The sequence below is a fragment of the Narcine bancroftii genome, chromosome 9 (assembly GCF_036971445.1).
Source record: "Narcine bancroftii isolate sNarBan1 chromosome 9, sNarBan1.hap1, whole genome shotgun sequence".
Taxonomy (NCBI): domain Eukaryota; kingdom Metazoa; phylum Chordata; class Chondrichthyes; order Torpediniformes; family Narcinidae; genus Narcine; species Narcine bancroftii.
In genome coordinates this window covers 30,553,446-30,575,795 of record NC_091477.1, presented here as the reverse complement: position 1 = coordinate 30,575,795, position 22,350 = coordinate 30,553,446, and the positions used below count along the sequence as shown (strand labels likewise).

Genomic DNA, 22,350 nt, shown 5'->3' with positions numbered 1-22,350 from the left:
CAGTATTGTGTTTTTATAGTTTCCTTAGTGTATGCCTGATTTACAGAATTGTTAATTTAAAAAGGGATATTTGGTTGAATTGGGACTGCTGCTCAGACTCACTGTCTCTGCCAGTTTTACTTACCTGTGCCTGGTTTGAAAGGCCAATCAAGCTGACATTCTGAACTTAGTTTTGAGGTGGCCTCAGGTGGCGCAATGCCAAAGACCCATATAACCATTGCAATGGAAGATTCTAACCTATTTTTTAACCTGTTTTTTCTTAATTTCCAGCTCTTGGTTCTGCAGAGCTGAGAACCTTTTTCTAAAAAACTTGCAGCTTTGGGTTCTGCAAGGCTGAGAACCTAATTGTTTTTAGACTCAGCAGACATAAGTAAAATTCCACCGAGGGGCCAGAGATGCTGTTATCTGAAGAAAGGACATCTGTGTACTGAGAACATTTAATCTTCCTGCTTGTTTTGGTCACAGACTGTCAGAGGCCTAGCCTTGATGTAGAATAAACCATTGTATTCAAAATGATAAGCTGAAAATTATGTTATTCGTTAATTAACCTAGCATGCTAGCTTGCTTGCTTATCTTTCTTGCTGTGCTGGGAATAGGTGCTTGGGTAAGCAGTTTTTGGGTAATATAAGCCATGGTCCCGCTGCTGAAGTTAGAGACTCTCCGAGAGGTGGCAACATCTCTCAGCAAGAAGAAGAGGAACTTCTGGAGTCCAGCCAACATCCCGGTCAGGGGAGGTGGAGAAGCTGCTACCGGCGCTCTGACAACCTACTACAAGTGTGCAGTCGTTGCCTCGCTTCGGCAGTTGGGACCAGTCCAAGCGTTGATAAGTATAGTTGGGAAGGGCTTGCATATTGTAGTGTGAAATCAGCTTTTGAATTTGTAATAAACATTTGTATAATCTGAACTGCTCTCGGTGTATGTGTCTATTTTCTTTCGGTAGTTCAAACACTGTGACCAATCCTAAAACGAACAAAGTGAGAGGTACAAGTTTACCCAAGACAACCATATAACCGTTTACAGCATGGAAACAGGCCATGTCGGCCCTTCAAGTCCGTACCGGTTCACTTGAACAACTCCACTAGCTCCTCCGCAAACTCCTGAGGAAGTAGAGGCTTTCTTCATGATAATACCCTGAAAGCCTCTGTTTTATTCAAAGAGTAAAAAAGTCAAATTATTTAATAATTCTTTCAAGTAATAATTAACAAAATTAAAACTCTGATCTTTTAAAAGTGACTTTCAATTAATAGCACATTAAAATGCTGAAATAATTGAAAACATTAGAATAAGCAAAACTATTTACTAATTGACTGACCAGCCTTGTCTTGGGTTTGTGAAGTAGATTACACAGCACTGTGCTGAAAGTCCAAGCAGAATAAAATTCAGAGCAAAGTATAGTGACAGCATTTGTCAGTCAGTATGCCCAAGAGTCACACCTGTTAAATCCAAATCCAGGACTTGTTCATAAGTGCGTAGCTGTAGGTGTCCTGCCAGCGTGATTCAGCCCATTATATTTTAAAGTGGCCATTTATTTTCCTTGAAGAGCTTTTATTGGTCAATTTACAGTAACTGCAAACAAATTATGTTTCATTTGTTGATGTGATGCACATCTTGCCCTGCAAGGAATAATATGCAGGTTGGAATTTACAAGGACTATACCAACATTTCCAAAATTTGAAAGAAGTCTGTTGTCCACGAAGAACAGATAGATTCTAAGTTAAGTAATGTAGAATAGATAATTTATCTGGGACAAGGGTCTACAGGAAATTGAAATGGTGAATATTGAAGAGTGTTATACAGCATATATTGTATACTATTTGTAATTTTTGACAATATTATCTCTACATACCCATACACAAAGCAAGGTGTGGTTTGTGCAATAATAACTTTGTACTCAAATTACATTTGAGAAACAAAAATCAGAACAGGTGCAAATGTAATGCAAACCATGGCACCATCAAGAATTTGCATGGGGCTTTTAATTTTCATGCCCTGATCCAAGTTATATTAATTCAGCAAACATTCCGTGTAAAACAAATCATGTTTGCATGATTGACTGAACAAAATAAAAACAGCACGACTGTCATTGCTTAAAGATGTACTATAGCATTTTAAAGGATGGGCTTTCAAGAGTGGTGCAGTAAACAGTTAAGAAATTATCATTCTCTGTGAGTGTACTGACATACAGCATTTAGCATATTTTGTAAGAGAACATATTTTAAATTATTCACATATTGAGCCTTTTAGCTTGCAGACTGAATGCCAATGTCAATATCACGCCCAGTAGAGCAGGCATACCATAATAGGAATTAACAGAAAGATACAAAAGGAAACTATATTTACTGACTTAGGAGGCAAAAAATTACTCCAAAACACTTTTGGAGACTTCCTTATGCAATAGCAGAGATGGAGAAAGAATAAATAAGCAAAACATAAGATCTTTCTTCGAATTGGCAAAGGGCTGCAAAAAAATATTTTAGCAAGCTATAGAAAATATCAATACAACCAGCATGACTTTCAATACCCGGCTGTAGGGCAGAGTAAGATTAATCTTATAGGAAGTTCCTGCAGAAACCTACATATACTAAACTTTATGAACCTTCCCCTTAACTTTTGTTTTAAAAAAAACATGATTTTATTCCCACCAGGTTATCTGAAGAAATTATTTCTTCCACCTTAGTGGTTGACTCAGACCCAAGAAATATCACTTTTTGTCATCATGGACATTACATTAAACTGCTTCATAAATATTGGAAATAAAAAGGTAAAGGTAAAGGTTCCATTATGGTCATGTAATATTACATTTAGAATGTAACATACATGAAATTCCTTAACTTTGTCTTCCGTAAGGAGGACAGAGTTGCCACTTTATCAAGCGCCCCTCACAGAAATGAGGCCCCAGCGAGGAAAGAACTCACGACCCCTGGTTTAGAAGACCAGTGCTCTAATCTCTGAGCTATCGAAACCTCATAAATACATAAATATGATTGCATTAATTAATTACCATGGACTTTTTGCAAAAGAAACTGACCATGCAATAGAAGAGAGATTTGGAATAGACATTACGTCACCCTTAAAATTATGTCTGTGGAAGATACCTGCCATTGTTGGCAAAAGAAAGGGTATGCGATATTAACATTCTGCTGATTGCATAAACTCAGGACAAATAATGGAAGTGATCACTCTACCAGATAAGTCATCAGTGACACCCCCCCAAAAAAAACAATTCTCTGCTGACAATAGGCTAGAGAACTTTCCAAAATTGTCAACACTCTCTCAGTAAAATAAAAGTATGTTAAAATCAAGGCCTATAATCCCATTTGGATGGGCAAGATTTAATTTAATATAAATTTAGACATAGAGTATGGTAACAGGCCATTTCAGCCCACGAGTCTGTGCCAACCAATTAACATACTCCACTGGAACATTGCGAATGGTGAAAGGAGACTGGAGCCCCCTGGGGTAAAACCCCCAAAGACACGTAGAGAATGTACAAACTCCTTACAGACAGTGTGGGATTCAAATTCCAGTCCAGATCACTGGTGCTGTTGAGGCATTGTGCTAACCTTTATGCCAACCGTACTGGCCTTTTCCAGGAGCACATGGTGGTGTAACTGCATCTGCTCCTGCATTTTACTGTTTTGCATCTGTTTTCTGTGAAAAATTAGACCACTGCTAAAAACTGCTCAGGAGCACTTGGTGTTCTACAGAAGCAAAAGTCATGAAAAACATTTTTTATCAGTGCAGAGAACATTCATATGTGTAGATATTTCCCAATATTTTCAACTGCTGTTACCAAGATCATGTAATGATCCCTTCAAATGTCATCAAACAAGTTGACTACCAATTTGTACAATTTATTGATTGGCATAATGGGGAAGAGCAACAATTTAAGGGGAACAAAACTAATGCTAAGTGCCAAGATTGCATTCTCCATTCTTAGTTTATACATTCATAAAAACTCCCACCTATTTCTTGCAAGAGTTTTGATCACCCAGAATACTGGAACCAGAAAACCAATACAGTTGTTGGTTGGCACTTTTCACTTCAGACAGCATTTTTGTCTTTATAGTCCACATTTTTAGCTGAACAGTTAGTGTCAATACATGAAAATTGTTGTCATTATATCTCATTTTCTTATTTCAGAACCTTGAATCATAAACTTATTTCTATTTCTGATTGAAGCAAAATCTCGCACAGTTTGATCCAATACAGCTGATTATGGTGTTTTCCCAGATGCTGATTAAAATATATACTATAAATATGATTTAGTTTCATACCTGTCAAGACAGTCAGGAATATACAGCCAGATTTTTTTCAAAATCAATTTTATCTCTACTTATGATAAGCAGGCACGGGTGAAGCAACAATGTGACTAGAGCAGCAAGAAGGTATTGCAACACACTTTTGATGTGAAGCAAATATACCAAATCAAAATATTGATTGTCCAATTATCTGTGTTTTGGAGCAATGGCACCAGAAGACATCATTGATTCCCTAGTGGCAAGTGGATTTTAATAGCCATCCTACCTACATATTCACAGATTTTTATGTCAATGACTTCCCCTCAGCATTTTCTATACTGCAACTGCTCACTGTCTGCTTTTTAGAATTGTAGATCTCTACAGTAAGCAAAGCCTTTCAGACCAGTTACACCTCACCGACAGCAACTGAGATATGGATAAACAGATGGATTAAGTTTAACATAAAATTTATTAACAAATTATGTGGCAACAACCACCTTTGATTTCTTCACACAAGACTTTTCACGCAGTGACATCCTAGTTACTACACAAGGTTCAAGACCACTTTAGGGTTAACAATGACCTTCTGTCACACAGATCTTCCCCTCTAAACACCCTGTCCACATGAAGTCCTCCTCTTGGAAGGGGTTTGGGGAAGCCCCAGGTCAGAATCAACACACTCTGGGTGGCGCAAACTGCTGTCAGGACAACAGTTCTGGCACCCACAGATGAAGCAGCTCAGTTTCCTTTCTCCCACTGAAACTACTGGGTGAACACACTGACAGGCTGACCAGTGCGCTGGGCTCTTCAACTGCCTCAGTGGGTGCCTTCAGCTCCCCCTATTGGTGGAGAGAGGTTGACAGCAGCGGGGCTGCTCTCTTCGCGGCTCTCGCACTTTTGACAGCTGTCAGTTTTCCCAGCGCTGTTTTGGCACTTCCCATGCAGCTGTCCGTGTTTCCCAGTGCTACTTCAGTGCTTCACAGCAGTCCATGATCCTCTCTTTCCCCTGCCTGTCCCTGATCCTAAAATAAAATTGTCCAGGGTCCATAACACACCAACTTGTCGAAGCTAGTCCCCACATTAGACCCATATCCCTCTAAAGTTTTCCTATCATATTCCTGTCTAAATGTTTTTTGAACTTTACATTTGTCCTCACTTCTACCACGTCCTCTGGCAGCTCATTCCAATGTAAAAAAGGTGCCCTTCAAGTCCCTTTAAATCTTCTCTCACCTTCAGATTTAGATTCCAATACATTGGGAAAATGACTGACAGTATTTCTCTTAGCTATGAACCTCATAATTTTATAAATCTCTATAAATTCTTTTGCCTCCTATGCTCCAAGAAAAAAAAGTCCCACCCCCTGCATATAATTCAAGTCTACCAATCCTGGTATCATTCTTGTGAATGTTTTCTGAACCCTTTCCAGTTAATGATATATTTCCCATAGAACTGCATACAACATCGCAAGTATGGACTTACCAACACTTTGTCCAAATGTAATGTGTTGACCCTGCTCCTGTACTCAATGCCCAATGAAGGGAAGCATTCCAAATGCTTTCTTCAACACCCTGTCAACCTGGGCCACCACTTGCAAGGATTCAAGTCTGTTTGTTTAACATTCCATAGGGCCCTTCTATTCATCATGCAAGTCTTGCCCTGGTGTAACTTACTAAAATACAGCATGTCACACATCTACTGATCCTTGTCCCACATTCCAGTTCATTTTCCTCTTAAATAACTCTACACTATACCACCAATTTTAGTGTTATGCACAAGCTTACTAACCACATAAATATTTTTTTTTTCTTGAAGCTAGGGAATAATAAGCCTGATCTTTATTATCACACTTTCTTACCAGCAGGTCCAGCACTACCACAGCTGCCTAGGGCACAGACCTCAAAAGGGTGCAGTCAGGATGGGCAGACGTCCGGTACGTAGAGGCCAAATGTGAAAAAGTATACTTACTTTATTAGTTGACATCCGGGGTCTGTTGGCTTGCTGGGTGCAGGCACCTTTATTCTTTTGAGCATGCGCAAGTGCCGGCTAGCTGGATTTGAGTACCAAGGCCAGCAAGTACACGGGTGGTGGGCCCGCACATGGGGGAATGTTTCGTGCAGCTATGTGCAGGCGCGTAGTTCTGGTGCAAATAGCAGCGATCGCAGTGCTTCAGAAAACATGGAGTGGAGTACTGTGTGGTGGGCTTTGAAGGTAGGCCAGAACAGTGTGGGGGTGGGGGGGGGGCGTCAGGTGGCCAGTTGGCATGGGCCTATGATTTTGAAGGGGCTTACTCCTTTGCCTTGGTAAAGAATATTGATATTGTAAAGAGAGTCAGGTAAAGCATGGACCCTTTGCCTTGGTAAAGAGAGTCAAGGAGGGATCCTTTGACACAAAATATTAATATTTTAAAGAAGATTAATAAAAGATTAATTTAGATAAAAGATAGATAAATAAATGCAGGTAACTGAAACTAACTTATGTTTGATTTACTGTATGTGTCTTGTGCTGGCCACATACACAAATAAAAATGTACAGTATCTTTTCCCACTTCTTATGACCACCACAATGCTCGCCATGAGTGATTGTATCTGCCTTGCTATCAAATAGTAGCTTTGTAGAGCCTGTCTTTCCCCCATCAGTTTCTTCATGCTCATATATTTGTGTGTTTTGCAATTGTTTTATAAATAGATATTTGCATTGAGCCTGCATAGCACCTGTACACACTTACAACACAACATATCTATTAAATTTCAGGAAACTTGGCTTTGACAGCAGATAAATGCTTTCACTTTGAATAATCAGGCCTGTGAGTAGTTTCAATGTTCGTTGATAAAAGATACATTATTATGTTTTAAATAGTTTCATTATTAGTTTTGTTGTTTGGTGCTGTCTTTTGCATTTTATACACTCTTGTTTTTATCTTTTGTTAACTGTTAATCCAAAATACTCTTTACATTAATATATTTTATATTATGTTAAATATAATAGAGCTGCAAAGTTTGTGAGAATCTTTTAGGTCAGTAATTTTGCCTTATTATTTCTTGCAATTTAAAGTAAATTTAGCAGTTTCAAGTTTTATCCCTTTCATTTTTTTTAAACAAAACATGTTTTTTTTTAAATCGAAGTTAGCAATTTTTTTGTGGGGTACAAGTAGTTGGCCTTGTCTAGGATGCAAATTAGTCTGGGCTTACCACCTTCTTCAATCTTCCCAACCCCACAAGCTTCTCAAACATCCATTTACTTTCCATGTGGCTTTTAAAATTATGAATGATGCCCTGATTAACAAATGAGTTTTGAGACATTATTGGATAAAAATAGTCTCTGCTGCCACATTCATGAATCATTGTGCAAACTCCCTTTGTTTCCCAATATTCCCCATGGCTCTATGATTCACTGTTTTACCCTTATTAGTTCTCCCAAAGTGTAACACCTCACACGTAACAGGATTACATTCCAACTACTGTTGGTCTTCCCATATCACCAACTGATCAATGCTACCTAATTATCTTCCTTACTCTAAACAATACTGATAATTGTGAAAGTTAATTAAAATGTTAAATTTAATATTTATATTTAGACATATAGCATAGTAACAGGGCCTTCCTACCATGAGCCCATGCTGCCGGATTACGCACAATTGACCTCCAATCACGCAAACAGGGGAAGAACGTACAAACTCCTTATGGACAGCACTGGATTCGAACATGGATCGCTGACACAGTAACTGCATTGCGCTAACTCCTGCTCTAACTGTGCTGCCCCTTATCTGCAAAATTACTAATCATTCTTCCTAAATGACAGGGTTATGTAAAACCAGAGGGCTTATGATAAGGGAAAGAAAGCTTACAGGGACTCTGAGGAATTTTTTTTCAACCTAGTGGATGGATAGAGTCTGGACTGTACAGCTAGAGGGGGTAATGAAAATAGAGATTCTCACAGTACTTAAGTACTGGCATATGGGATAAGTACAGATGGGTACTTGAAGATTGGCATGGACCTGATGGGCCTGGGGGTCTCAAGCTTTGCTGTAAGATTCCATGCAAAAACCTACATTTGGTGACATTTAGCTAGGAGATTAAAAAAATTATTTAAAAGAATCTCGATAAAATAAGTGATCAAAAATAGAGTGAGGAACTGAGTTTTGGGCATATGGTAATTCAAAAGTATTGGAAGGGAAAAACAGATGAACAATGCGATTTGGGGTTGGCTAGATCATTAACAAGGTATAGGGCTTTCAGCATTTGAGATTTTGAATCTAAAAGCAAGTACAGACAAATGGAACAGTCTAGAACATTGGTCTAAGGTCGCTGCAAATCTTTGGTAAAAATGTTGGTGCCCACAGAAAGAAGCACATGCAGGTTTTAGACTGAGTTGATTCACTAGGATGATGCCCAGAATAACATGCGTTTGAGGCAACATTGGATAAAAATTAAATCGCACTACCGGGAATATAGTAATCAGCAGATTGTGGCGTTTACAATTATGAACAAGACTGGATGGGCAAATCTGGAGCAGGGACACGTTCAAATTCAGCTAAAACACAACAAATTCAGGAAAACAATTTTATGTTCGGCACAGTGCCATTCCACAAAGACACTGATTAAAAGATTTGGATATTTGAAAGGAAGAATGACTCTCTTCCAATACATTCTTATCTTTCAATTATGTGGATTACTATCCACAACTTCTAAAATGCACTTTAAAATAATCCATTAAAAATACATCCTCTCCACCTCCTCCCCATCAATGTGAACAGGATCTGGTCCCTTGCCTCTCCTTCCTAAAATCCACAATATACTTCTTGGTGATGCATAGAGCAAGATTCCCAACTTGACTCTCAATCTCCATCCTTATACTGACACATCATTTCCCATATTTTGGTCAATAACAGTGGTGTTGCCTGTTAATTTATAAATTGCATGAAATACTCATCACAGCCAGTACTAACAGGCTGAGAAACAATTTATTTTCACAGGTAGAGAGAATGCTGAATGACCAAAGGAACTACTCACGCTAACCATTGAGGCTCATTTGTTCAAAAATATATGTATTTTTATAGATATAATACTTGTCCTGCATATGTATTATTTTTCTGTTTGTGTGTTATGTCTGGTTATGTTTTTGCACCGAGGACCGGAGAACGTTGTTTCGCCGGGTTGTACAATCAGATGACAGTAAATTTGACTTGACACAACAGCAGTTGCATATGACTTGCACAAATCCACTCCATGTAGCAAAGGAAAGAAGAGCTCCAGACAAAGAGAGGAAATAGGGTATATTTTGTAAGAATTCTGACATTTCCAAAATAATTTATACAGTAGGACAAGAACAAAATTTAGGAATGGTGAATGGTGCAGCATAGCTATTGAGCAGAATTACCAATCAATTCCTAAACCTTCATATTCACTGCAGCTGTGATTGAATCTGCATCTCACTCAATTCAAGAGGATACTTGTATAAATACATTTGTTTGGTTTCATGTTTTCATTCAGACAGGGACTGCTGCAATGCTTGCTGTGTGGACGTAGAGATCATCTTATTCCCACAAATAAATGGAAAGAAAGCACTTAGGGCTATGAGCTTTATAATGATTACAGACCATTCAAGTCGTGGATGCTATTGACTCCATCGCATCACTTTGTGGGATCCTTCCATACAATGCACCTGACCTGATAAATCATAAGATTTTCTGTCTTCTTCATGTATGACAGATGTACAAGGGCCAACAACTGATCATCCTGGATTTGACATGATCTTAAGCGGTTTTGTCTATTTATCAAACCTTTCTGCGCTATGATTTTCCTTTGTGAAGGGATAGTTGAAGGTTGCAGCTTAGGCGCCAGGAATAAATTCTGTACGCTTGGTTTAAAATATGCCTTGAGCACCCATACTCAGCAGTGAAGTTCCTTTCTGTTTTTTAATGCAGCAACATCGCATTGAAGACGGCTCAATGAGGTAAAATAAAGGTGGACTTACCTTTCATGGAGAAAGCCTATAAGGCTGATCCAGTATTACTTTTACGGAGAGCGGAGATGGAAGCTGTCCTCTGGAGCTGAAGGAGGTGGGGCGAGTGGTGCAGTAGAACCACCTATCGCTGTGAGGTCAAACATAACTGCTGAGCAATGGCGGTCTTTGTTACCCATAATCCCCCACACAGCTGGTACCACTCTGTAAAACACAGAGAGGGTCCAGCTGCATGGGGGATTATGGTTAATGAAGATGGCCATTGATCCTGCATTAAAACAAAAAGAGGCTCACCTCGCCGGGCTCCACCATGCCTTTGTCTGCCTCCTCCTGGCCTGGCTCAGTGAAGGAGCAAGGAGCAGAGGGAGAATGGGAAGAGGACATTTCCAGGTGGCAAGCGGGAGTCCCAGCTCCAGCGCCAATCACTGTGGGAGCCCTGATGGTGGCTCCTGGGTCACGGGCTGACAGTATCACAGCGACATCATCAGCCTGCCCCTAAGCAGTGGCATTGCCTTTATGGAGCGAGGTGGAGTGAGTCTCCACCTCTGAGACTACCCTCAGGATGGATTGGAGTTCATGTGCTGGATCCACACACGATGGTTTTATGAAAAAGGGCTAGAGATATGTCACATGCACCTGAAAGTCTCAAGAAGTTCTGATACAGCCAAATTTCCATATCTCCATGGGGGTTGCTCTCCTGTTTTGACCGCAGTGAAAAAGACTCCCCTTTAAACTGCTTCAGGGACTTTTTAGAATCAGCAGTAATAATGGATTTCACAGCTTCTAATCAGCAAACTGCCTTTGGGAAGTGCTTTACAGAGGAACTGTTTTAACCATATGAATGACAAAGGAACTGAAATATAACAGATCCCCTGCTGATTTCTACGGGCAACCATTGCTCTTCTATTCAGGTTTCATAAAAATGCCACAATTATAATCCTGCAAAGAATGAAATAAATATTTTGTAGCTACATGACAAACATTGAAGAATGTCTGGTGTTAAGTGCTTTTGATATTAAAAAAAAGTAGTTTTTTGAACTGTCACATGCGTGCTAATGTGTTTGCACTTGTCTCAGCCTTTATATTCTGTGGGATTGCTTAGCCATGTTCAAAGAGAAATCTAATGGAAAGTGATAGTTCAAAACAACAAATTGAATTTTTTTTCCAACAGCTCTTGCAATTTCCTATCCAGGGGATTTTGGTTGATAGAGATCAAAAGCAATGTAATTTTTACTAGAGTCAAGTTCATTCAGGAGTCTGATAATGCAAGAAGGTAGTGTCCTTAAATCTGGTGATGCGTGATGTCACACTCGCAAATCATCTTCCTGATGGAAGAGAGGTGAAGAAAAGGTGGTAAGAGGGAGATGAGGTTTTTTTTTCAAAATGTTGGCTGCTTTTCCAACAGAGGGCATGGTCTAGGGAGATGGATTTGGACTTCAGTTAAAAAAAAATCCACATGCTGTTAATACCTTTGACTCTTTTACTTCCAAGAAGAAATGATATATTTGTTTTATGAACCACTTTTTAAAAAAAATCACTTGCATAGGAACTCTGCATGTTTCCAATCCATGGCCTTAAGGTTCTTCATAATCATAACTTTCTAGCCAAGTTTAACTCCAATGCCGTCTATCAATTTGCAGACAACACCACGGCTATGCACCAAATAATGGAAAATTATGAGTTAGACTAAAGGATAGAGACTTGTGGTGCCAGATCAACAATCTTGCTCTCTGTATCAACAAGAAGTTTATTGTGGATTTTAGGAAAGAAAGGCCAGGGGCCAGATCCTGTCCATATTGATGGAGTAGAGGTGCAAAGGGTTAGTACCTTTATGTTCTTGGGAGACCCATCCTGAAGCCACCATATTGAAGCAAGCATGAAGCAGGTACACCCACACCTCAACTTTAAAAAATGTTTGACATGTTCTTTAATACTCCATCAAACATCTACAGATGTCACTGTTGGAAAGCTTGCTGATTTGTTGTATCACAAACTGGTTTGGTCCTTCAAATGTGTAGAAATGTAGAAGGCAGCAGAAAGTAGCAAACATAGCCAAGTCCATCATGGGCTTTGAATAAACAAATAGATGAATGAAAATGGATGGGAATATGTAGAGAAAATATGAAAAGTACAATAAATGTGAGATATAGAATGGTGCATTATAATTTTATTCATTAGTTATAATTAACTCCATACAAATTTTTTTTAATGAATCAGACTCTTTCAGATGGACAGGAAATTGGTACATTTTTGCATTCTACTTGGCAGTGTCCTAAAGTTAAACCTTTTTGGTTAGAAATGGGTAAATAATTGGAACGAATATTGGGGATTAAATTCCCACAGGATCCAATGTTATTTTTATTGAGAGATATTAAGAATATTGAGTTGAAATTGAATATATATCAAAAGAAGTTGGTTCAAATTGCTTTAGCAATAGCAAGAAAATGTATTGCCATAACTTGAAAGTCTGATATGGATCTGGGTATAGAAAGATGGCATGCTGAAGTTCGGAGTTGTATATCACTTGAGAAAATTACTTATAATTTAAGAGACAAATATATTTTTTGAATGATATGGAGCCTTTATTTACAAAATATGGGTGTTAATATTTAAATTAATCTCTGACATTACCTTCTCCATAAGGACTCATTATATTATGAGAGTCTTTAAAGTAGTAGACACCCCTGTTGAGGGTCTCTTGTCCCATTCTTACTCTTCTTTCTTTCTTCTTTTGTAGGGGGTAGAAGGGAGTGGTATATGGGGGAGGACATTTTTATCTTTCTTTTTCTTTTTTTTAACCACATGTATTTGTATTGTTTTGAATTATCTTTAATTGTGTGGTTTTAAACTAATAAATAAAATGTTTAAAAAAGGCTTTGAAAAAAAAAAATCCCTGCATTTTTTCCTCTATCCAACTGGTAATACCTTCCCATGAAGAGCTTGTTAAAGAGTTAAAGAGTCTGGTGTTTTTCCTCTATCCAACTGGTAATACCTTCCCATGAAGAGCTTGTTAAAGAGTTAAAGAGTCTGGTTTCAGGCACATAGACTGGGAATGCTGGTAATTAAAGGGCATTGATGATGGTTCGTTTGCCCTTCCAATTAATATGGAGGAGTTTGCAAAGATAGCATTAGTGGTCTTTTCTTAATAACGGAATGACTGCTGTAGGCAGACAAGGTCTCAGACATACATAAAAGGGAAGGAATTAATGCTACCTGGGAAGCTGCAAGTTTTGTTCCAGATAGAAGGTCTTAATCTTCAAATTATTTAACCTATGTTGACTATGTCCAATAACCAAGGTTACCAAAACCTCTAATGTCATGTTCCAGTATAAACATGATGTTTGCATTTGCACACACTCAGAATTCACAATTCAATTCCATTACCTGAAGCATATAAGATCATGAGCTTCAAATTCAGAATTTGCAGGACCAAGGTCCTCTACAAACCTCAATCTTCTGTACCAAGTTGCACTCCTACGATGATGTTTCACATCAAGACCCTCCCTAGTAAATAAGGATGACTTTTTATATCTCAGGACCCACCTTTAGAGAATTGAAGATCAATGATGAAGTTGACTACCAACTTTAGAGTATGTGCACCACTCATCATTGCGCCATGACCAGAGATGAAGGTGAAATAAATACAAGGTGATGCATTATGTAGAATCTCCCAGGACTTCCCATCGTCAAGAGTTAATTAAGGCTGAAACCGCAACAACTTCTGAACTTTGCAATTGAGTAAGGGAAAAAAAACTCTGACATTCCAGGGAGACTGCAACCTGTTAATTGTATTCTCTGGCCATGACAAGTGGCACTGTGAGATATTAGAAATAAACACAAGAGAAATGAAGAGCAGTGAAGCCTGTCCTGTAGCAACTCCACAGTCAAAGAGAAAACTAAAATGCTGGAGGAATTCAGAAGGTCTCATAGTGTCTATACAAAGTAAAGATAGATACACACCGTTTCAGACTTTAGGCCTTTGAAGAGAGCAGTACAGGTAGCTGGGATCATCGTGAGGGCTAAACTGGGAGGCCTGGAAACAGAGTTGGAAACCACATGATACAAGATGCCAACAGAGACAAGTAGCCAGGGAGGACACGTGCCTATGGATGTGAGTCTGGGTGAGTAGATAGTCATAGAGTTTGAGAGAAACAGGGACTACAGAGGGGAAGCAATGAGAGAGGCTTTCACAGAACTCCTTTCAAAGAGAGGATGAGAGCTTCTTCAGGGCAGGCAGCCCTCGAAGAGGTTTTGCACTGGAGCAACTGAATGGAGTGAAACATGAAAGTCTGCAGACTAAAAGGCTCAGATCTGAAATCTTGGTTATAGATCTTTTCCTCATATGTTGACATTGCAGGACCTGCTGAGTCACTCCAGCATTTTGATGTTTTTACTACAATCACAGCATCTGCAAACTTTTATGTTTTACTAATTTCACATATCTTTGGAATTTTAAGAGGTAAAGGTTTCTTTATATGCGGATGGTCTTTTGTTGTATATTTTAGACCCTGATCATTCGATCCCATCTCTTCTGTCACTGCTCCACCAATTTGGTCAATTTTCAGGGTATAAACTAAATCTTCGGAAAAGTGAGCTGTATATATTGAAATCTTCTGCTTCCATCGATACTATCCTTCTTTTATAAATAGTTAAAAATCAATCGCATAGGTGTCACTACTACCAAAAATTCCAATAATCTGTTTAAAGATAATTTTCTTACTTTATTGAATTATGTTAAGAAATCTTTAGCTCAATGGTCTCCTCTTTCAATGTCCTTAAATGGATAAATTAATGCTGTAAAGATGAACATTTTACCTAGGTTTTTAATACATCTTCCAATATTTCTATTTTTAAATCTAAAGCTTTTTTTTACTCACTTGACTCAATTATTTCTTCATAGGTTTTTCTGCAAAATCTTAAAAAGAAAGGTGGTTTGGCACTGCCCAATTTTAAATTTTGCTATTGGGCAGCTAACATTTTCAAACTACCCAAGCACCATTTCTTCAGATACCTACAAATTAGGAGATTTTTGAATTCTTTATTGTGGAGACTTTCCTCAGGACATTTATATTAATACTATAGGGATGATTTACAAATTTATGATTACGAATCAAAAATAAAGCTGATATCAGCTAGTTATGACTTATTATTAAAGTCTATGGACAATTCCCTAGATGAGATTAAAAAGTTATAGGAGCAAGATCTTCAGTTTTCATTTTGGGATTATAACATGGGATTCTATTTTAAAATTAGTAAACTCTGCTTTTTGTACCCATCACTCATTTTTACAATTTACACTTGTACATCAAGCCTTCTTTTCTAAAGTTCAATTGGCTAAATTTCAACATTTCTTCGCAATGTGACCGGCGCTGGACTGAAGAGGGTATGCTATTACACATGTTCTAGTCTTGTACTTCTCATTCCCTTTTTTGGGGAAGATATTTTTTGTACCTTATCTTTAGTCTTTAATGCAAATTTAAGACCAAATCTCTATTTGGATTAACTAAAATAACTGATTTGAATTTAACAGTCTCTCAATCCCATGTAATCTCCTTTGTGCCCTTATTGCTAGATGTTCAATACTGATGAAATGGAAAGATGCTATCCCTCCTACTCAAATTCAATGGCTGTCTGATAGGATAGGCATGTTTAGCTTTGGGGCGGGGGGGGGGGGGGAAATTAATTGCTCTACCAATGTAAAGAGTTTGAATTTTTTTAATTTTATGGGGAATTTTTATTAATTATTTACATAATTTATATGATTATTCAGATATTGTTTTGTGATTTTTCATCTTCTCTATAAGGCAGTAAATTATATGCAAATACCAACAACTTCAGAAGGGAAGTAGATTTTGTAGAACAGTATTTTTTTTTGTCTTTTTCATTTAGCCATTTTATATTGCAATACGTAGTATACTTTTTTGCTGTTCTTTTAGTCTGTTTGTTAAAATACTTTGTTTACATATGATAGCATCATATGTGCTAATTCTGTTTAATGGCTTTTACTTGCTTATAATTATTGAAACAATAAAAATATTGAAAAAATAATATTTTGTGATGAGGAATGGTACCAAACAGTTTCAATCACACTTTGAATCCCCCTACTGAGACATTCAAAATAAACGAGTATTGTTTACATTTCATTTCCAAGGAAGATTGAAAAGAAACACTTTTAGAAGTTGTTGGAACCTAATTGTAAATAATTTAAAACTCATTATCTCTATAGTTATTATGTAACTCTACATTTCTCCACAGGATTCACCCAATAGAGTTGTTGATCCCTCAGAGACTCTGCATATACTTAAGTTTACTACTGTTCATTCAGGAAAAGAAGGCAACCAGCAATTAAAGTGAAAATTAAATCTTGATTCACATCTTACAACTCATTGAAAAGAGACACAGTAAAATAGTTCAAGCAATTTAAGAATGAGAGAGGACTATGGCAGTTTTGCATAACTTGCCAAAGTACGTACATTGGAGAATCATACTAATCTAACATAATAAAACCTTGTGCATGTTGGAATAAAGGCTAGAGCCTCCACATTAACAAAATAATCGCAGTAAGACATATACCAAATGTATTGGAAAATGTGTGATGACACACTTTTTCAAGAAATGGATATAAAACCAATCGCAGAAGAGGAGCACCACAGGTCAGAAGTGGGTTGATAGAGGATTTTATGCATTTTGCAGATAAATTAATAACAAAACTGTTTTGATGGTCAAGGATCTGAGAAAACCTGAACCTGCTGAAAATGAAATTCTTGAACATATTGGGGAACACTTTTTTCCCCCAAAGAGGAAATGTGGCGTGGTATTTTTGTGTGCAGATGAATTGTGAAACAGGTTATGTGAAAACATCATTGCATGTAATTGCAATGATGTTGTCTTCATTAAAGGCAAGTTCTGAAGGTGCCTAATCTTTTAAAAATGACACCTGTGTTGTTAAAGCTATTACCAGCATTTAATTAAATCCAACAGCAATACAATTTGTACATGCACTTCTACCCTAATTTCCTGTGCACATAAAGGGTGCAGGACATCGTCTTTACAACAGACTCTCATGAGGACATACTTAGTTTTACTCAAGGAACCCAAGCAGTGCATTACCTTTGTAAGGAATCAGGATCAGCCATTCCATCCACAGAAGGACTTTATGAACAAAATTCAACTGTGTTGCATATGAATACTCAAATCCCCTTCCCAACCAAAACTACCCCAGTGTCCCGCTTTTCATTGATGTTTCTGGGCCATTCAATCGATAAAATGTAATGGGCTCCAGCACACTCTGCCATTCCCTCCAAGCACCTCCCTGTTGCAAATTTAAATGAGCATTTTAATATCTGGCTTTGAAATTGGTGCTTCTTACAGGTCCCTCACACTCCCTTAAATTCCTGAAGGAAATACTGCAGGAGATAAAATTCAGTTAAAATTTTAATAAGAGAAGGCTAGATAGGATGTCTTTACCTAGTTACAATTTTAATCCTTTGCTGAACGGCCAAGTCAGTGTTAAGAAAACTGAACATACTCTCAGGTATGTGAATACATGACCAGGGGCAGACAATTTAAATGGAGGAAGGTAATATGAACATGAAAGGTACCAATGTTATAACTAGTAAGTGGCACTTCCATTTACTTTCATTGCTTCCAGCTCCAAAGATAAGAGAAACTGAGCAGAGAGCAGTTAGTGAATAAATTACCAGTTCTCTTCCTCGGTACATAATATCAATAATTAAAGATGCCAAGGGGGAAAGTGATTTTGTTTGTCACACATCTCAAGAAAATTGTATCAAAACAATGATGTCATTGCAGAGAAGAATTTTTGTTCCTTGCCTTGTGCAACTTAAGAATGCAAACATTTTTCCTATATTTGCTTAAGCAGTATGTTTAAAAAGGAGGGGGGGGGGAGGGAGAGAGGTATTGAGATTGATGACTTATCCTTGGTTAAGAAGCAGGTTTTAAGGAAGGCCTTATAAAAAGCAGCCAGAGGTGGCGAGGCAGATGTTGAAGGTGAAAATTTCAAAACCTGGGATCTAAGAGTGCAAAGAAGGAAAATTGGAATGCACAACAAATAAGAGAGTTCTTGATGGATTGTAGGACTGGAGAATCAAGGAGGTGCATAGCCATGGAGGAGAAGAATGCAAGGATAAAAGTGAAGATATGATTTTGGTTTACACAAAAATGCTGGAGAACCTCAGTAAGTCACACAACTATGTTTTTTTTCCACATAGAACTTAAATGATTTTTTTTTCCATTCTGAAGTGTCTCCCTACTTTCCGGGAGTGGCCGTTCACACAGGAATGACCAAAACTCCAAATCATACCGCAAGTTTAGACAGAATACCTGAAGTGCCGATTTAAAGGAGGCTGGGCATCCTATTCATTAGCCCATTGTTCATGGATTGCCTGAAGTTTAGTTTAGACTGCAGGGAATTTGTGAAAATAACTAAGGGTTGAGGAGGTAAATGTCGGAACAGGAATGAGTCCATTATTCCCATTCCGATCTTCTTACACAGACTGTGTTCTGGGAAATTAGGAATAGTTTCCTGGAACACAGCAGCTGTGTAAAAATCATGTGTTTTTTTAATGTAGTAAAGAAATATACATAACCAACATTTCAGGCCTGAGCTCTTCATCAAGATATGAGCAAAAATCAGACAGGCATCTGAATAAAATAGAGTTGGGAGGGCCACGGGGAAGAGCAGAGGTCTACAGGCAAGAGGTCATAAGTAAATATGGGTGGGAGACCACAAGGTAAAAAAGCTGAGGTGACAGGGGGAGGGAATAGCTTTTTGAATGGAGAGGGAAAGGGGTGGAGACCTGGAGGAAAGGAGACAGCAGGAAGGGGAAGAGAGGGAACCAGACAAGTGTTCTAACGGAAATCAGGGAAGTCGATGTTCATACCATCGGTTGGAGAGTGCCCAGACAGAAAACGAGGTGTTGTTCCTCTAATTTGTGGGTGGCCTTGGTTTGGCGATACATTAGGCCATGGATGGACATGTCGACACGGAGAGGGGCACACAATTGAAAAGATTGACCACTGAGAGATCCTTGCCATTGCAGCAGACAGAGTGAAGGAGCTCAGTAAACCAACCACCCAGTTTGCGTCAAATCTCTCAGATGCAGAGAGCGCCACAGCAGGAGCACCAGATGCAGTAGATGACTCCCACAGATACACAAGTGTTGCTTCACTTGGAAGAACTGTTTAGGGCCCCAAATGGTGGTGAAGGTGGAGGTGTGGTCACAAGTGTGGCACTTCCTATAGTCACAGGAGAAGGCAGCAAGGGAGCAATTAGTAGGAAGGGATTAGTAGATGAGGGAGTCATGGAGGGAGAAGTCCCTGCAGAAAATGGAGAGGGGAAGATATGCCAAGTGGTGGGATCATGTAGTAGATGATGGAAATTGTGGAGGATATTATGCTGAATGCAGATGCTGGCATGGTGGTAGGTGATGTCAAGGGGTATCTTGTCCATTTTACATCTAGGAGCAGAGGGGGCCAGGGCAAATCTGCAAGAAATGGAGGAGACATGGGTAAGGACTGAGATAATGATGGCAGAACAAAAGGCAAGGTTATTGAAGAAGGTGGACATCTCGGATAATCTAGAATGGAAGACCTCATTCTGGGAGTGATGGAATGGAGACAGAAATTGAGAGAAAGGAATAGAATCCTGACAGGGAACAGGGTGTGAAGAGGTGTAGTCAAGATGATTGTAGGAGTTTGTGGGATTGTAGAAAATGTCTGTAAAGTTCATCTCCCAAGATGGAGACCGTGAGATCAAGAGTGTTCCCAGAGATGAACCAAATGAATTTGATGTCAGGGTGAAAGTTAGCAATAAAGTGGATAGTGTTGTCAAGGTCATTGTGGGTGCATAAGGCACACCAAAGTAGTCATCAATGTAGCAGATGAAGAGTTGAGGAGCCTTGCCTTGTAGGATTCTTGCATGGATAACTCTACATAGACAACAAAAAGGCAGGAATAGCTGGGACCAATGTGAGTACCCATGGCTACTCCTTTGACTTGAAATATGATTCTGTATTCTAAGTTGATGTAGGTGAGGAAATATGGATGACTGATCCTTGGGAGTTAGAATAACAGACATAGAACTTTTGATCTTTAAAATTACTGAAGGTGGAACTTTGTGGGCAGCATCAAGGCATGGGAATAGTTAAATATATAGATGATAAAGATGGATGATAGTTACAGCAACAGAGATGTTGAAGCGAGGATTGAGATGAACAATGGTTCACGTGATAGTGTCATAAAATCAACTGAAATTAAAGAATATTCCAGCATTGCAACTATTTCTTGTCCTTGTGAGACAATAACCAGGGAAGGGGAACACAATTTAGAGGAAAGAGGAAGGACCCAAACATCTCAGTTTAACAGGAGGCCACAAGAATGACTAAATGTTAGACAATCAGCCTGAAAACACAGAAGAACTGAAGGAGCTGATGAGATAGAGCTGAGTGTCATCAGTTTCTTTCTTTCTTTTTCAATTTTTTTATTAATCATAGTATAGGTATTCAGTACATGAGGAGAACATTATCAAAAGGTAGAAAAATCAATGAAATAACATATTGCATTGCAGCACAATTAACGAATATTTCCTCAAACTGAAATTTACAAAAAAATATATATTTTTATTATATAAAATCCCACCTACTCTAAAAAAAAGACTGAGAAGGCTTTTCTGAGAATTTATTGATGAAAATTACTCACGTGGTCTGCATCAACAAAGAGAAAAGAAGTAAAATATAGTCCAGAAGGGAAATTAATATACTAAGTCATGTGGAAATAATTTATAAAAGCTCACCAACCCTCTTCAAATTTTACAGAAGTATCATATATATATATATATATGACTCCTAACTTTCTCTGCTTAAACATGACATAATTTGAGAGAGCCACTGAGTCAAAGTAGGTGGATTAGAATCTTTCCATTTAAAGAAGAGAGCTGTTCTTGCCCACAATGTAGAACAGGTTACAACCCGATGTGTGGAAGTGGAGAGTTATCACTTTACAGGTGGAACTAACCTACTCACAGTCAGTCATGTGCTGCTGAGAAATACAAGTCAAAAGTGGGACTATTAGGGGAAGCTTAGAGACAACAATGTAGAGGGAAGAAGTGCCATTATTGGAAATTTTCTTGCAAGGTTAAAGGGAAAGAAGCAATGCCATCCTCAGTCAGCTGGACAATAGCAAAGAAGAAGTGAAGGATATTGCCATCAACATACAAAGAGCTCCAATTGAAAAAAAAACCCATAAATTATTTATTATTAAAATAGTTCCAATGTTTACTCTTCACATCAGTTGAAAATGAAGATAAATAGGCAGGCCATAAGAACAGACCCTGTTTAATTAAGAGCTGAAAGTCCAAACAATTACTTGGAGGCTATTACTGGAGGTTAATTTAAAGGTTAAAGATTCATTTCCATTCCATGGAGAGGGAAGAATATATTCAAAGCTTTATTGATTTTATAAAACAAAGTGGAGCCTGCAGTTTGATCGTTAAACTCTAAATGTTAAACTGCTCTGACAGAAATTGAAAAATATAATGCCACCAATATTTCTCAAAAATTCATCATCCTCCAGCTCAATATTTACTTGATGCAAATCAAGTATTTTTCCAACTCAAAAGATGGGAAATCTTCAAATCTGAAAATGACAAAAGCTACATGCAGAGATCACCCCAAACAAAAGGTCAATGAAATAAATTGCTGACAAATTGTTATTTTACCTTCTTGAACAGCTTGAAATGGATTGTTGGAATCAACAAATCTGACCGAGAATGTTATCTTTTCATTTTGCAATATTTCTTCATTCATGTTCATTTCTGCCACAGCCAATCGAAACATTTTGTCATCTTTTCTGGCAGTCTCTTCAAAAATTGCTCCTGAAGAAAGAAACCAAATCAACATAAAACCATTTATTTGAGCCTGATTTAGACATTCATTCTTCTTATTTATTTCTTTGTTTGTTTATTTATTTATTCATAGAATCTACAGGTTTCTTCTGTTCAAAATTTTTTTTCCCCCTACCTTCCAGGATGGCCGTTCACAACTAGTGACAAAAACTCAAAATCTCCATTTCATTACGCGCGTTTACTCTGAATTCCGGAAGTGCAGTAAGTAAAGAGGCGGAACTTCCA

The 22,350-nt window shown here is 38.1% G+C and overlaps 1 protein-coding gene across 6 annotated transcripts in view; it reads right to left on the bottom strand.

Moving 5' to 3' along the window:
- Nucleotides 1-22,350, bottom strand: part of LOC138743380 (glutamate receptor ionotropic, delta-2-like) — a 338,391-nt gene that overhangs the window by 257,490 nt on the left and 58,551 nt on the right. For all 6 annotated transcript variants that reach the window (XM_069898672.1, XM_069898668.1, XM_069898669.1 and 3 more), the window contains exon 2: nucleotides 21,940-22,095. In XM_069898672.1, coding sequence (XP_069754773.1) covers nucleotides 21,940-22,057 — 118 coding nt within the window. In that variant the 5' untranslated portion in view covers nucleotides 22,058-22,095. The remainder of the gene's footprint in view (nucleotides 1-21,939; nucleotides 22,096-22,350) is intronic.